This window comes from Simochromis diagramma, unplaced genomic scaffold (genome assembly GCF_900408965.1).
Source record: "Simochromis diagramma unplaced genomic scaffold, fSimDia1.1 OVJJ01000553.1, whole genome shotgun sequence".
Lineage (NCBI taxonomy): Eukaryota > Metazoa > Chordata > Actinopteri > Cichliformes > Cichlidae > Simochromis > Simochromis diagramma.
The window spans coordinates 504,238-521,081 of NW_024387095.1; the positions used below are offsets into that span (position 1 = coordinate 504,238).

Here is a 16,844-nt window from a genome sequence, read left to right on the forward strand (position 1 = left end):
CTGTGTTTTGAGTGTTTGTGGCTGTCGTGTCCTGGCGTCGCCTCCCTCAGAGCTCAGTGTGACTAATGGGAACAGCTGCGCGCCTGTGCTGAGCCCTAAATGCTGTGTGACGGGATGTGAAAATGCCTGCTTCACCGAGGATCTTAACTTCATCCACGCGACTGTGACTCGGGCTTCACGCTCCGTGAGCATCGCTGCCTCACGCTGGAAACAGCTGAGACGGTCCACGTGCACCTGCTTTTACAGGTGCAGCCACTGCAGCACTTCTCACTCGCTGAAACTGTTTGTTCAACACACTCCGTTAAGCTTGTTAAGCCTGTTAAACACAGAACAGCCGGAAACTTAAAGGCGTGTGTTTGTGCTCACAATAAAGGAAATGGGTTGGTGACTACCTCGTGCCAGTTCCTGTTCACACATTGTTTAAATCATGGTGGTCTCACTCAGTGTGGGCCCCTGCATTTTGAAGCTTCAGTGCTGGCGCTTGTTTTTGATGCTAGGATGGTTTGCTACATTCTCAGCTAACCTATTTAGCTTGGTTAGAAGACTGGTATTTATAAACTAAGAACCAATTGGTGTTAAGCAATGAACCAGAGCACTTCTGAAATGATCTGTACTACTAATACACTCCAACAGCATGGATGCACACATATAGGAGGTCCAGTGTAGTGATTCATAGCAGACCAGGTCTAGCAGGCATTATTTGGGACAAACTGTCAGTCAGTAGGACCACACCCCTGTCAGTAAGGGTTAGGGTTGTAGATACCACAGTACGGCTTCAAGGGTCTAGTGGAGTCCATGCCTTAAAGGGTTGGGGATGTTTTGAGAACAAAAGGGGGACCAACACAATAGTAGGGCGTAGAGTGTAGCTTAATAGGATGTGACATGAGGACATGAACACTAACTGAAAGGTTGCACTAAACTCTGGTTTTCTGCCTAAAAATTCTCACACTGAGGGAATTTCTTTTTACGACTGCAGCACTTCACATTATTGATGAAAGCAATAAAAATGGACAGTATCCCAGCATGTTCATGGATCTTCATGTGGGTGGAGTCTGTGTTCATTCCTCTCAGCTATGTGCTGCACGTCTTAATTGTGCCGTCTCTCCCTCATTAACTCCATGGAGCGTTATCAGTGGTAAGCTGCTCCACTTGCCTTTGGTGAGGGTCCAACTTCCCACGACTGTTTTTAAATGAGTGGAGGCCACAGACCAGTTTCTTTAAAAATGTTTTTATTTCGTAAATAGAACAGCATCTTCAGCTATAAGACAGGTTTACAGACAGTAGAGGACAGACAAACAGCATCAGATAACAGAAGAAATTATGTAGTAATGCTCAGGTGCAGCACGACTTACTGATGAAGAGGGAACAAACATGAAGTCAAACTGAGCGCTGACATGCATCCCCGCATCTTTCTGATGGGCTCCGAGTGACAGGCTGCACGACACTGGCAGCTGACATTTCAATCTGAACTCCCTCTATTTACGATCAGGGGTTTTGTAACTTCATGCAAGTCTGCAAACTTTTATTTTGAAAGAGCACCTTGGCACTGAAGTCATCAGCCTCCAGCTCTGATCTTACTTTTCAACTTAAACAAGTGGTTTGATCTTTAGTACCAATTTCCACTCATGCTCATGCCTCAGTGGATGGACATGACCAGTATTCCTGACGGCATTTGTTCTCATTTGGACGTGAAGATCACGGGGGCTTGAGGCGTGATGAAATATTAAGTCACCACTCTGAGTTATGTGACTGAGTAATCATCTGCTTCTACAAAACCCCTCCAGGCCTTGTATCTGAACTCAGATACAAGGCCTCCAGATGACGTCAGTGCTGCAGCGCTTTATAGGATCTGGTCCGTGTTTTCACACAAGCTCTTTTCACGGCTGTTTGGAACCCGGGGCACAGAAAACAGCCGTGAAAAGATCACTTTGGTGCCACTTAGTAGTGGATTACATTAATTAAAAACATTTCCAGCCGTCACAGCTGTGGTGGAGTGTGGAGAATAAATTTCGAGCTGTTATTACTTTTGTTTCAGTCTAACAGAGACTGTTATGTAATCAACTCTGCTACTTTGAAAAGGGAGGCTGTTTTGGAGCCACGTAACCACCACCTCCAACATGTGACACCATTATTTTGGACACTACTGGTGTCCACATTGAGCACAAGGGGGCATCAGAACCGCACTGACACTGCAGGTGTTTTGGGCTTTGTGTCACTTGCCTTTGGTCAGGAAGGACTCGCGTTTCCTCCTCCTGCCATCTGCTCCAAAATATCATGCAGAGACTCTGCAGTGTGCAGTGCTGATGCCCCCAAACACCGAGCTCAGTGGTCGCTCTGTTATCTGGGTCGATGTGGTGTCGGGAGGTGGGGTCAGTGATGACATCACCTGACCTTTTAGCAGACTCATATCGTGACAATGATGATTATTGCTTCACACGAGTGTACGGGTTCAACCTGAACAAAAACGAATGTCGTAACGTCACCCACCCGGTTACCTCAGCTCGCTGTGATGTGGGCTGTTTCCCCAGCATTAGAGGACTTTATTACGTCTATTTTAAAACATCAGTCATGTGCTAGTGTGTGTAGCAAACAAGTTTCAAGTTGTGATGTGCACTGGCTCTTACAAGATCTCACACAGAGGGAATGTTTTGACATGAGATCAACTGAATGCGTGTTACAGGAGGAGGGTCGTGGAGCTGGAAAGACGTGGAGGGTCAGGGAAAAGATGCCGCTGTGCGAGGCGCCAAGTGTTTTTAAAGCCATCTTCTAGTTTAAAAAAAAGGAAACTAAAAGAAATCAGCGTATTTTAGTCCTTTTTTTAAAAAGGTATTAAAGGGATGATGGTGAATCAAACATCCACATTGAGTTCAAAAAGCAGCCAGACAAGGAGTCCCAGTAAAACACTGCAGAGGCATGGATATCCAGGCTTAAAGTGGTTCCTACAGCTCCCATAATGCAACTTGCTCTGCTGGTTACATCCTGGTCTTTCCAGCTCCACGCTCAGAAATCATGACTAAGACTTTCTGTTAAATCAAGATCAAGTTTAACACAACACGCACACACGGTGGAATAACACAACTGTGTTCACAGAAACTTTGTAATCTATTGAATACTTCTATAAAACTGCATTAAGTTATAGTTTCCTTTATCCACTGTGAGCCCAGCGGTGCATCAAGGTAGATATTTTATTAGCAGATATGAGGTCAACTCGTCAACTGTGCAACAGTGTGGTAGTGATCTTAGTGAAACATCCTTTTTGGCCCTGTTAAGTACTTAATATCACACCAACATCCCGCTTGCACATACGCTGATAAGTGGTAGCGCTGGGTGGTCGCTGAGATCATTCAAATACGTACAAACAGCTATGATGGACCGTACCTCCTTCAACCAACAGAGAAAAAACAAAACACACACACACACCTCCAACAGCAGGTGGAGACAAACACACATGGGCGGGGGGGGGGTAAATAACAATGTAACAGCAAAAAATGTGATTCAAATGGTTTCAGATGTGAACGGTGACAATGACTTTTCCCAATGAAAAAAAAAAAAAAAAAGAAAGAAAGAAGGAAACCCAACAAAATAATTTTGATATGTGATTTGTGCAAATGCTCTGCTTTTCCTTTCCCCTCTGAACTTTAACACATTCTGCTGTCTTGGGTCGACGTGCATCAGCCACGGTTTGGAAAAGCATCTCACCGTTACAGCCTCACCGGAAAAAGCATAAATAAAATAATGGTGTCAAATCGGACGTATTTTTAGGCAGCTGACATGGATGACTCTGCCAGACCTCGTGGGCTTTAATGCTGAGATGCTTCTGGTCGCCGGGCTGGGTGACAAAAGGCATTCGAGGAGAACAAATTTAACAACAAGCTCCCACAAGCGTCCATCTGCAGTACCTCCAATAATCTGACCTCTTCAAAAACGTATGGCTTTTTAAAACATTGGGCCTCTTTCACAGTGGTGCACTGGGAGGGGTGGGGGGGGGACAAAGAGGCCAGAACAGACGACAAAAGCAGCATGAACAACAACAAGTCTCCTTTAACAATATAAGCTTCTGTACAATCAGGCACAAAAAAATAAACACTTTTCCTTTTAAACTCCAGTCGGAATCCTTTTTGGTCTTTGGTACCGCGGTAGAGATGAGGCTTCATGTTCTGGATGCTGCAGGGCTGTGGTGGGAGGTCTGAATGAAGAGTTTTTGTAGCAGTTTATGGAAGCAACAGGATGTTTTGCTACGTATATGATCCTGGCTTGCTGTCGACTTGACAAATCCTCTGGATGCTCACTTTAACACTCGCAGCAAAAAGTGTACTCAGTCAGAAATCGCTGTTTTGACAATGAAAGGGCTCCAGAGGAGTTCACGTGACTAAAAACTGATTTTATGGAGGATGTTTTCCAGTTTGATGGACTTGCAGATCCGCTGCTAGCAGTAGCAGCAGGAATCCAGGCATTTTACAGCTCAGACACAGACCGGATCTTCAAGTGTACACGTAGCAGCACAAATAGCTCGCACCACATGTTCCATTTCCTTCAGAGTTTTCGCTCCCATCTGACGTTCCTCTCAGCATAGACTCAAACGAGTTCTTTGGATCCTTATCCCATCTGTAGCAGTGCTGCATCCTGCTGGGAATTAACCGAGTTTAAAATGAAATTGTTTCGAAAATGGTGGCTGAGGTTGCGGGGGGTGTGATTATGACTCATAATGGAGCGGTGGCTCTCCCCCCGGCCCCCTGTGCTACAGTCAGCGGCCCCGGGAGTCAGCAGTGGGCGGCCTCGATGGGCGACAGCGTCAGGATGCTGCGATCGTTGGAGTACAAGTTCTCCGTGTCGCTCCAAGACCTGAAAACAGGCAGCAGGGTGAGTGACGGTTAGGAGGCTGGCCTAAGTGGGTTTCTGTGTGTGGGTGTAAGAGTGGGGCTGAGCTATCACTAGCTTACACTGCTGTCCACAGGTTGGTGATTACAATCTACACAACCAGGCTGGAAGAAGCAGAGAAGAGTGAGTGAGTGATGAGTGAGGTTAGTAATGGTGTGATGGTGTTAGTGAGTATCACAAGTCTCTCCTCAGTAACTCGCACTAATCTTTATCAGCAACGGCCCACAATTGAAAAGTCCTGCACTCAGTGACTGAACCAAAGAAGGCACAACTGTTTACCAAAGCTGTACGGTGGCCCCGAGAGGTCAAACACATTGCAAGAAAACAAACCCCACACACCCTAACAAAGCAAAACAGAAGTGTTGTTGGGAGACAAACATGTATCTACAGCATCTATTTTGTCCCTCACAGGAATCCTCTGCTTCTTTTAAGCGTGTCTCGGTGCGTCGCATGTTTTGGTTTCTGTCCCTTCCACAGCTGTTCCCCAAAACACTTCTGTGTTTTTTGAGATTGATTTTTCCTACTTCCATTGTATTTTTTTCCACTTCGTTTGCATTTTGTGTGCTTTGCAGTGTTTTTCTAGTTGCTGGTGTTTCTGACCTGTTGGCATCCCTAATAATGGGACGTTTTCATTAATCTTTTTGTGGCTGTAGCTTTTTACACTATGAAGAGGCGGGGCTCATGAAAAACAAGGTGATGTCACCCATTACTTGTGCCATTTAGAGCAATATTTACTTTAGGATGTTTGTGGTGGGAGCAAACGGCCAATCAGGTACACGTCAGTGTTTGCACCCTTATTGGAGTATTTGCTAATCATCATATCGTGGCTCTCCCATCGAGATTCCAGTGCTGGGAATTGGGGTGATCACTCACAAAGAATAACACCCATGTGGACACGTATCATCAGTCAGTTTTAAAGATGGCACGATCCTGGCTGGAACTGAATTAGATACCAGAATAAAATGCCAAGCCTGACACTCAACATTATAACTAGGGTTCTTCATACAGGTTCATACAGTAGATGTGCTTCTTCTAACAATTGCCTCCAGAAATGTGTTTAAGACAGGTTTAGCTGTTTTCTCCACCTGTGTTTTCCCTTTGAGGAGCTGGGGAGAGACTTGAGCTACTCAACTCATGAGTAGAATCATAAAGAGAAATAAAATTAAGATGAACAAGCATCAGAAACATTCTTTCATTATTTATCAGCTTCAAAATAATCATCAGCATCTGATATCCTGCCTATTAAATATACAACAGCAGGGTGGATTTGCTATTCTTTAGTACTGAACACAAACACATACAGTGCATAACGTTATATGACATGACTGAGTTACAGCCAATTCCCCAGCTTGGTGAGCTGAGACTCCTTTGGAAATATCTAACAAACAAATCTTCCATACAGTCTCATCCATTTGGTTTATGTGGGACCAGAAAAACATGAACACAGCAAACACTGTTTGAAACGCCTTTAAAAGTCACAACACACCAGCCTCCAATGTGCTGACTCACATCAAAGCTGAACCAGAGTTCATGATCAGAGCTTCCGCCTCAAAGCTCGAGCGAGTAACAGAGAGACCACAGCTCAGCATCCACTGACGTCAAACAGCACCTCCAAGCCTGGCTACCACATCTGAACCTCACATGACGGAACGAGTGACGTCTGAAACGTGTGGACAGCTTTTACAAAAATCAACTGTTTTATGTTGTCCAACTTCAGAGTTGCTGCATCTCCCACCCCCCCCAAAAGATGTCAGTAGGTCTACTCAAAGTATATCTCTCAACCTTTAGTCTAACACCAACATGAAGACAACTGTTTTTATACCTGCTAAACAGAAGAAAAGAAACTACAGGGGCACCCAGGGACTTTAAATAGACTCATGACTCAAATGGTTTGACTGGGGGCGCTCTCACATGCTGTCACATGCTCAGCTGTCTACTCACAGGCGGGGGGTGGGGGGTTATAGTGAAGCATCTCAGTACTAAAAACCATCGTTGCTCCCTGGGTTACGATGAACTATGTTAACACCTAAAACTGTTTTTTGGGGCGTTATAAGACGGTGGCAGCGTGAACCCAAGAAGAGGAAAAGAACAAGCAGATTTCTGACAAGACAGCTCACAGGGGACGGTAACAGTACATGAATAATTAATCTGGAAGGTCGAACAACATTATGCAGATTTCAGACACGGAAGGACAAAGACGCACACAGTGAGGACAGAAAAACTGTGTGTGTGTGTGTGTGTGTGTGTGTGTGTGTGTGTGTGTGTGTGTGTGTGTGTGTGTGTGTGTGTGTGTGTGTAGGCACAGATAGATACATACATGATTATATTGTTTACAAAATACCAAAGGCAACAGCAGCCCCCATGCAAGAAGATACACTGGGCATTCATGTTTTTGTTCCTGTAATTTAAACCTGTAGGGACAATAACTCCACCCAACTGGAACACCATGGGATTTAAAACGAGCACGCCTTCAATCATGGCCTCTTCTCAGAAGCATAATAAGGCTTCAGGATTCGATAGAAAAAGATTGGAGGATGTAGCAGGGAGAAAAAAAAAAAAACCCACCTCAAAACTGAGACTGAGACTACACATCCCAGCAGCCCCTCTGGTGTCCTAAGCAGTCTTTTTCTGTTTAGGAAGTCTTTTTGTTATAAAACCTGCATTTTTTCCCCTAAAACTTCCAGAAAAAAATCTAAATCCACAAATCCAAAAACAAAAAATTTCTGTTTTGTCACTAAAATATTTAACCTTGGCCAGCAACAGGCCAAGTACAGCAGCCAACTGTAACTGGGCTTCCAATAAATATGAGATAAATGCGTCATGTATTATATAAGTGATACATATGCTTGCTATATGTCCCTTCCAGTCATTAAGCATAGAATATAGGAATGGATGGATATATTCCATTTCCTCTATGGCAGTATCCTAGCATTAAGGCCAAATATTAGCTGGCTCTCACTACCTGTTTAGGCGTTCTTTGCAGTTTCCTGCTTTTTGCCATCACACCCAAAAGGTGAAGAAGAGCGAGAAGAGGAACGTCTAGGGGAGGGAGGAAAATAAACTTGCAGAATCAGCTACGAGTTTGTTACTCCACTTTGTTGTTTTGTATTTACAGTATGAAGCACAGCTAGGCAAAGCATTTTCTAGATGTTCATTATTTATTCTTTGGCGAGAACAAACTGGCAGCCATGTCCTTACTTGGAAGAATACGACTGATTGGTTTGTGCCAAGGTCAGAAAACAAAAATCAATCATTCCCACAGGAAGAAATTCATCTAAATTGAATCATGCATTTAGTGGCAGTTTCTCCCTGAAGCAAAGGGGCTTCAGCAAAATGACCCTGACATCAGATCTGCTAAAACATTTCATGGTAGATAAACCCCCCCCCCCCCACAGCTGAGGGAATAATGAAGGGTATAAATATTAAAGCATGGGACCCAATTTATCCTCTCACCAGCTGAAGCAAAGTCTAACGTGATCATCTGATGCCAAACCAGAGGTTATTGATTGAAAGATGTAACTGCAGCCAGGAACAATGTCTCTACTATGAGAATGTTCAAAAAGATTAAAAACAACTTCTTCACATAAGACGTTGTCATTTATTAGTCCCCATGCGGGCTACGGGGAGACCCCTGAATCCCTTATTTGCCCTGCATGCTGTCATGACCTTTACACACACACACAAACAGTTACAAACAAACAAATACACATGCTCACACCATCTAACTCAGTGCAATCAATACTGAGGGTCCCAAGCTGTTTAAACAAATAATGACTGCTCAGCAGAGAGGGCTGATCAGTCGATAAATCGATGACCCCAAAGAGTCACCGGGGTTCGGGTGAAAAGACACAACAGAAGTGAAACTGCAGATTGGGCAGTCCGATAAACTGAAGTTGTTAAAGCTGCACCCCCTCCCCCCCAAAACAAACAAACAAACAAACAAACAAAGAGATAATCAAACTGTTTCCATTTCATCATCCTTTTGTCACAAAGTGGACTTGCAGCTTTGAAGAAATCTGCATAATCAAATGCTCATTTTCTGCTGTAAACTGGAATATTTCATTTTCTCTCTGCAGCAAAGACCTCGCATTGCAGTTACTGTTCAATCTCATTGCTTCGGCTTCCCACTTAAATGTTTTTGACAGCTTATCAGTCTCAGAAATATCTAAATCCACATTATTATTTGGACAAGTTAACCATTGTCTGGTCTCATCTCATGTGGAGTAGCTTTCCAATGAAAAATAGGGCCTGTTAGTGAATACAAGGCTAACAAACCGACTTCAATGCAGTGCTTGGGTTATCTGTTAAAGCGCATTGCAAAATTCCTTGAAACCTTAGTTATTCCTTGGTTATTAATCAGACTCACTGCCATGTGATTTTTGGAGAATATTTTGGAAAGGGTGACAGACAAGACAAACAGATCATAGCATGTTGTTAGGACACAGACACATGGGTTAACATACAGACAGACAAACCTTTAAGTGTGGGTTACACAAGACAGACCCGCTGGACACCGGTATATTGTGTATTAATAAATAACACTGTAACCCAGATTCTCCCTGTTAGTCTGCCAAACATTCACACCTGCATACTTTGTAAGACAGCACAGCCATCAGAATCGCCCTGTGGTTTTGGTTCTATGGAGTACTGATGCATTTCTGTGGATATGACATTAAGCACACCCTTCTGTCTGGTTAATCAGAATGTTCAGACTCCAGACTCCCAACACAGACTTTGATGGAAATGAGAAACTCATAGTAGTGCAGTCCATGATGGCTTGATCCACATATGTTCAGCCTCTAACTCCTTCTTTTGGCTGCTGTCCCAAAGTCCTGCTAAGATTCAGCCTAAAACCAGCCTCTAGGAACACCTGGAGCCCAGTTTCCCCACCACTAAGTTCAAATTACTATAAATCTGAACAAGACTTACAGTTGACCTGCAGTCACATTATGGGCTACAACGGTCGGGACTGAAGCCCAGATTTCTGACACCAAGAGGTGCCGAGGGTTCGTCATTCAAAATCACGTTTTCTCGATGTCGTAGTCTTCCCCACCTGTTGTTGCTGCTGGATGTGTGGCAATTGTTGGCGCTGGCCTTGCAGCGTCCAGTCATTTGCTCCAGGAGGCGGGCCAGGCGGGTACAGCCGCTCTGCCCCTGTTGGTAGCAGCACAGGGATTCCATGCAGCTGAGGTTCTGCACCTGGGAGGCTGGTAGAGACTGGAGGGAAGGCAAAAAGTGGAAGAAGCGCAGAAACAGAGGGGGAGAAAGTGAATAAAACAAAAATGAAAAGGTGGCACAGAATGAAATCACAGAAAATTAAGGAGAGAAAAAAAAAAACAAGATTTGAGTGGAGAAAGAGAAGAAAACAAAGAAAGATCAAAACCAAAACAATTCAGGGTGACTGGTATGAAAAGAGTGACTGGAGGATGATGTTTTGCATGCTGTCACAGCAACAGTGATGTACAAGGGAGAACATTCAAAACATGCTACATCAGGGATTGAAATGTGGTAAATAAATACTTAAAAACAAAACAAAATCCTATGAGAAAAAACATATGTTTGAAGTTAAACTTAAAAATGATCTGCTGTATAATTTTTGGGCAACATTAAACCAGATCAAGTGTCTTCGGCCTTGTGCCAAAACCAAATATCAAATGCTAAATACATAAAGTTCCTGCAGTGGTTCTATTCTAGGTTCCTGATAGTAGCTGGGCATTACACAAGATGGGCTGTGTAGCATCTGCAGCAAATGAAGACCACCCAAAGCTATTCTTTTCCTCCTTGTGCACCTCAGCAGAGGATTTTTGTTCACAGAGCAGAAGCTGTGGCATTAGACTACGACTACAAAACAAACCTTCAAGGAAAGATGACTTTTTGTTCCAGAGCCTCGAAAACTCAACGCAGGTCTTTCTGCTAGGCTGTCGCATCTGTGATGGATCACTTAGCATCAACATAAACATTTAACATAAACTAACCATAAGCCCATTTTTCTCTACTTCCTTATGCTCAGGCTGGCTCTCTATTAAGTTGACTTTTTTTGCAAGACTACATGTTTTGGGATTATTTAAAAAACAAACAAACAAACAAACAAACAAAACTTTTTTTAAAACTACATTGCTCAGTGAGCCAGTGGTGCACTCGTAGATAAAGCTAAATTAAATGAGAAACCTGTCTGCTGACCTAAGGAAGCACCTGACAGTAGGTGATGCAGTAGAGACAACGAGGAAAAAGTGACAGTGGTGTAGAGTTACACTTATTCAGCTGGCATTGTGTTCCCTACTACTACCTCTCAAGTGTAGGTCCCATTTATTACTGTGTATTACATGAACATAATTCGTAAATCTACTATGCTAATAGTATTGAGGAAAAAAGGTTTTGATTGTTTTGAAGGTCCAGTAACACACAGGTACAGTTCGATACTGTGTCATAGTACAGAATCAGAAAGTTGAGATATCGCCAAAGTTGGCTTTTGTACAAAACGGTTTCTAAACTCGATCATTTCACGATGTCCCCTCTAATGTGGTAATGCCGACAGTCATTTGTGTCTGGGTAAGTGACCCGTGGATTCCAGTGTGCTTTCACTTATGGAAGTTGTGCTTTTCTGCAGCTGAAACTGGAGACATGCTAGGCATGAATCCAAACTTCTGCTTCCTCGCTGGAGACAGCAAAACAAAGACAGGTCACGGTGAATATGAATTACTCTGACACTGTCAGGTGCTCCAAGGTTATACTATAAATGTCTGGTTTTTAGACTCAGGTTCTATTGTACAGCGTTTTCTCTATTGAAAAAAAGAAAAGAAAAGCTGGGGCTGTTGAAAACAGGAAAAGAAGCACAACCACAGCTGTAGCTATGAACATTACACACCCTATTCTACTGATTATCTGTTGGAAAAATATCCTTTCTAAGTAGACAGCACCATATGAGTCTGTCTTTAGATTAACTAACAATAATGATTTTGCTTACTCAAACAAATGTACCCCTGCATCAACCTGTGGAGAACCAATGAGTCATCACAGAGCCTGTAAATACAAAGAGCCAAATTCAGCACTGCAGTGTTTTCAACCAACTCTTGGGTTTTATTATTTATTTTTTAACCTCTAAAAAAGAGGCAGTCACATAATTCAGAGATTAAAAGAAGACCAGACTGTAAGATTAATAATTCTCATGTAAACCTTTTGAAAAATGAATGCTAGAGCTGAAGGCTTTGCCATTAAAATAGCCAAGGCCTCAGTGACAGCTGTATGGTTGACGTCATCCTCTGGCTGACTTACCACAATATTAATTACAGCTTTCAACTACGTTCTTGCTTTCTGCACTGTTACTGAGCACAGCATTTTGCTGCTTTAAAGAGAAACAAGAAAGTGCACGTCGATCTGCGTGATAGAATAATCTTGTTTTCTAGCACTCACAAAAATAACTCACAGAAACAAAAACTATTAAATTATGGAACTAATGGGAAAAAAAGATATTTAAAGTCATAATTGAAAAGGAAGTAAAGGTGATGTAAAACCCTTACAAGCAAGCAAAGATATATCACTGCGTATGAGATGAAAACATGGCAAAGACAAAGTCAGCATGCCAACAGCATTCTCTCTGTGTCTAAACTCTGAACCCATACCTGATCAGATACCAGTGAGGGGTGAATTGAGACCGGGTTGGGAAAAGGATGAGTAAAAAAAAAAAATCATGGTTGGGTAAGGGGAGGACAGGGTCAGTCGCATCTGGGCAGGGAAGGACTGTGTTATTCACTGACAGGTAAGGGAAGGATGAAGTTAATTGTGACTGGCTGGGAAAGCATGGGGTCACTCATATACAACGTGGGACAGACACAAAGACAAACAGGAATCTTATTTTAGTAACGAGTTAAAAGGCTGTGTGGGAGCAGCTGTGACAAACAGTTATGGGTTAATGATCAAGGGCTGCAGGTTGTGCAACTGAGTGCTGCTATGAAAGGGTGCACAGGGTTGGTTGGTCTTCGGGTGAAGACGATGCCCAGGCGGTGATTGTACAAGGAGGGGGGCAGATGGAAGTGAAGTACATGTACGGTACTACCTAAGGGAGCATGAGTCTGGGCCGGGGGCAGCAGGGGGAGGATAAGCAGCTAGCAGGTGCCAATTGTCCTCCCCTGGGCTCCGCTGGGCTTTAACAGGGTCATATTCTGGGCCGACTGAACCCTCACCCTCTTCCATCTGAAGGACACAAGATGCTTACAGTGAGCCCCACTAGCTAGTCATACAGTCAACCTTGCGGACGGTTGGCTGAACATTAAAAAAGCAAACCAGGTGCACTGCAAAACACATCCTTCTTAGCAGTTTCATCTCATGTTCAATCTTTAGGTGTTTATTGAAACAAAACGATTTGGATGATTGGATCAAATAATTGCTACCTTTTATTAATTGTGCAATTTTTCTAAATGTATCAAATATTTGTTCTTATTTTGATTTACATGCAGATCAGCTTTTGTCTCGTACAGCTGGAAAACAATTTGAGGTACAGTGGATATGTTTTCCAGTGCTGCTTATTTACTAACTGGAGGATTCATTAGTCAGCAAGCAAGCGATCATTCGGTCAAGAGCCAGTCCAGGCTGCACTATAGGGGGCCAGTTAATTGGGGGAATTTCTGACCTTCACTCTACAGTGTACTCGAATACATTTCTTCATACAGAGAGGCCAAATCAATGCCGCTCCTTCTTAAAGCCCTTCACAAGTGACCTTCTCGACAAAGCAGAAGAGCTGACAAGTCCAGCTGCTTCCTGCTTTTTGCTCAAAGTCCCCTGCTGCACATTTAAATCACAATTTAATTAGGACTGCGAGATAATCAGAAATCACTAGTTGAGAATAAGTGAAATAAGTCTTTTAGAAAATGTAAAGGGCTTTGATGAGGGCACTAGTGGAGGGCTTCATTTCCTACAAAAGTTAAAGACAACTAAGCACAGTGGCTAGACGGCCAGTGCGCTCAAAAACGGCCGTGAAACTAGGCAACAAATGAGCAGAAAGAAGCTTCATTCATATGACAAGCATCTTGAGGGAAACAGAGATAGAAGCACATCTATTAGAATCCAAAGCAATTAACCTGCTGCTGAATCTATCAGAGCTGCAGAGTAGGCAAACAACAGTAAACCCTAGAGAGCCCTCTGGGTTCTTTTACGATTACCTCTATCTAATCTAATTAAGAAAAAAAAAAGGAAACTGAATAGTTCCAGAATTATCTCAGCAGAGCTGAACATACTGCATTATGCAGCACATTAACATGAATATACCATTAAGATTTTGAACGCAGAAATTCAACAAATCACTCAGACTGAGTGAATCTGTTTTGCATAATGTGCTCTGTACCCTCACCTGTGCTCTCCAAATCAATAGCTGGTTTCTGCTCATTTAGTTTCTGAGATGAGACCAGCTTTATCTACATACAAGCAGCCCGAAACACATTCAGACGGTAGTTTATTAGGTACGCCTAGCTAAAACTTGTAACGAGAGAGGCAATAAACCCTACTGTCATAGAAGGCACATTTAGTTGCTGTTACAACAGTTTCAGATAACTGATTCAACTTTACTGTAACTTACAGGCTGTTTGTCAGTGAGGACAAAAAGCAACTCGCAACCCAATCTAGCTGCCCCACTAACTACATCCTGCAGATTCAGTTTACTTTGATAGTGTATAAACCAGCGACTAAGTGTGCTATAAACTAGCATGAACAGTAAATCCAGCCCACTGTTTTTATAAGTGACATTTCCTCCCACCCACCTTGGAACCATACAAATTAGCAAGCTATAAAAACATGCAGAAGCAAAAAAAATTCAATGATCCTTGCTCATAACAAAAGTAATAATAGCAAAACTAAATACGACCTCTGTATCAACCAAAGATTTGCTCACCTTGGACAGTTAAAAAGAATAAAAAACTCCCCATTTGCTCATGTTCACTCATTAAGAGAAGAACCACCCTAAATTTGGCTCTTTGGCCTTTGTGTTATCAAAGAGAGCTTATGCTATTGTTAGCATTTTCCTTACAGGTTTTTATCGTGACATCAACTACGAAAGAGCAAGATCTTCAATTCAATCAATGAAAAATACGTGAGACAACACAGGGTTTCATTCATAGCAACATGCTGCTGTACAAAACAGTCCAAACCAGTTCAAGAGTCTGTCATGCAGCTGTGGGAGTGGCAGTCTTGCCCTGAGGATCTGCCTAAAACCATGCAGGCGGATAACGCTGAGCTAAGGAGGGCGTTTCCGTGTCCTAGATTGAGTTGTTTTAGTTGAGCATACATCAAGATAGGTGACCATGCCATATAGATAAAAGTAGTGGATTGATTGGATGATGCACCATGCATCTGATTCATGTGTCACTTTAACATGTGAGGGGCATTCCAGATTGTGCTCATGTGACAAGACCACTTGCTGATGGTCAAGAGGTAGGTTTGACCAGCTGCAGCAATAAAGAATGACGATCAGAGCCGCCTCCCCAACACATTTCCCCTTACGTTATGAGCGCTGAGGGAAAGAGTCAAGAGTCTATGAGCCCTCACAGGTGATTCGGCATTCATTCATTCTCTCCCCCATTCATTTATCCATTTGTACATGCAGCGGGTGGTGGGGTAATGACAGTGGCATGCTTTGACAGGCAGGAGTGGAAAGCGGTCTCAGAACACATTCTCTACATCAGTCTCTCACTGAAAATGCAACACATGCAGCGGCTGAAGTGCTTGAACCCGATTCTTCGACATGATCTCCAACCACACATTTATATCTTCTCTACATCCCAGTCACAGAGAATGCTGATTGGCTTGTGCAGGGCATGCAGTTACAGGCATGAAACAAAGGCTCCTACTCTAAAACTGACAGTACACAACGCTGCAGTTGTGGTACTGCCAGTGTTAGAAAAATGACCAAATAAAGTTGAGACCTGGGAAAAAGAACATTTGAGTTTTGCATGAATGATCTTACACAGGAGTGCTTATTCCATAAAGCAATACTTCTACTTTCTACGGACTTTTTGCAGTGTGCTGTGTACAGGATTTTAACTACTACACTGTGTATTTTTGGCCAAACAGAATTAATGTGAAGAGAGGTGCACAGCATGCTTTGATGTCACTGTCAGGCCACACCACATTATCAAAGAACAGCTCCCTAAAAAGGGTAAGAATTGATACGTTTTCAATTACAAAAGCAGGGCAGCAACTCTGTGTTAATAGCTGACAAATCATAGAAATATAGATTTATAAGTACAGATGGATCACAATACAAGTACACACACAGTACAAGAATATTGCATTTGAATAAGGCACTCCTTATAATATTCTGAATTTTGTTTTGGGTGTATTTTAAGTCCACGGCTGAATCACTCAATTCCTCTACCTAATTTTGCCCAGCTGGCTCTTGGCTCTGGACAAAGGCTGCAGAGCGATGAAGTCATCACCTATCGCCACACGGTTGGAATACATCTACACCAGGAGAGTGCACACAGAGGATAGGATGAAGACACACAGAAAGGTTAAAAATCAAAGTCTCTCTCTCTCTCACAGACACACACACTACCACAAACCCACTCGCAGAATCGCACACACAGACAAAACAGGACAAAGGTTAGAGCAGAAAATACAAACTCCATGTAGGACTGGACAAATTTCAAAGGAGAAGGGTCTAAACTAAAACATAAGCAATCTCCAGCTGGACAAATCAATACAGCAACAGTGTGGGTCCTCTGAAAGGTGACCATGCACAGTGTGGAGCTGGTCTGCGTGTCTGTGATCAAAGGCGACTCATGCAATGTGTGTATAAACACCAAGTCCTTCTTGTGCTGCCAAGTTGATTACTTGTGACCACATAGGCTCATTTAAACAACACGATGGGCAGAACCTTTTCTCCTCCCTGCCTCTGTCACATTTTAACTTTCAGTGGCATTTTAGTTTATTTCTTCCCTCCAGGCTCTTTTCAAATAGCAGGGAATATAATTTCCCTT

The 16,844-nt window shown here is 42.9% G+C and overlaps 1 protein-coding gene across 1 annotated transcript in view; it reads right to left on the bottom strand.

Moving 5' to 3' along the window:
- Positions 1-1,212: 1,212 nt before the first annotated feature.
- atp11b (ATPase phospholipid transporting 11B (putative)) overlaps positions 1,213-16,844 on the bottom strand; it is a 50,382-nt gene continuing 34,750 nt past the window's right edge. The window contains exon 30 of the mRNA XM_040046469.1: positions 1,213-10,095. Within this exon, the coding sequence (XP_039902403.1) occupies positions 9,826-10,095 (270 nt within the window). The 3' untranslated portion in view covers positions 1,213-9,825. The remainder of the gene's footprint in view (positions 10,096-16,844) is intronic.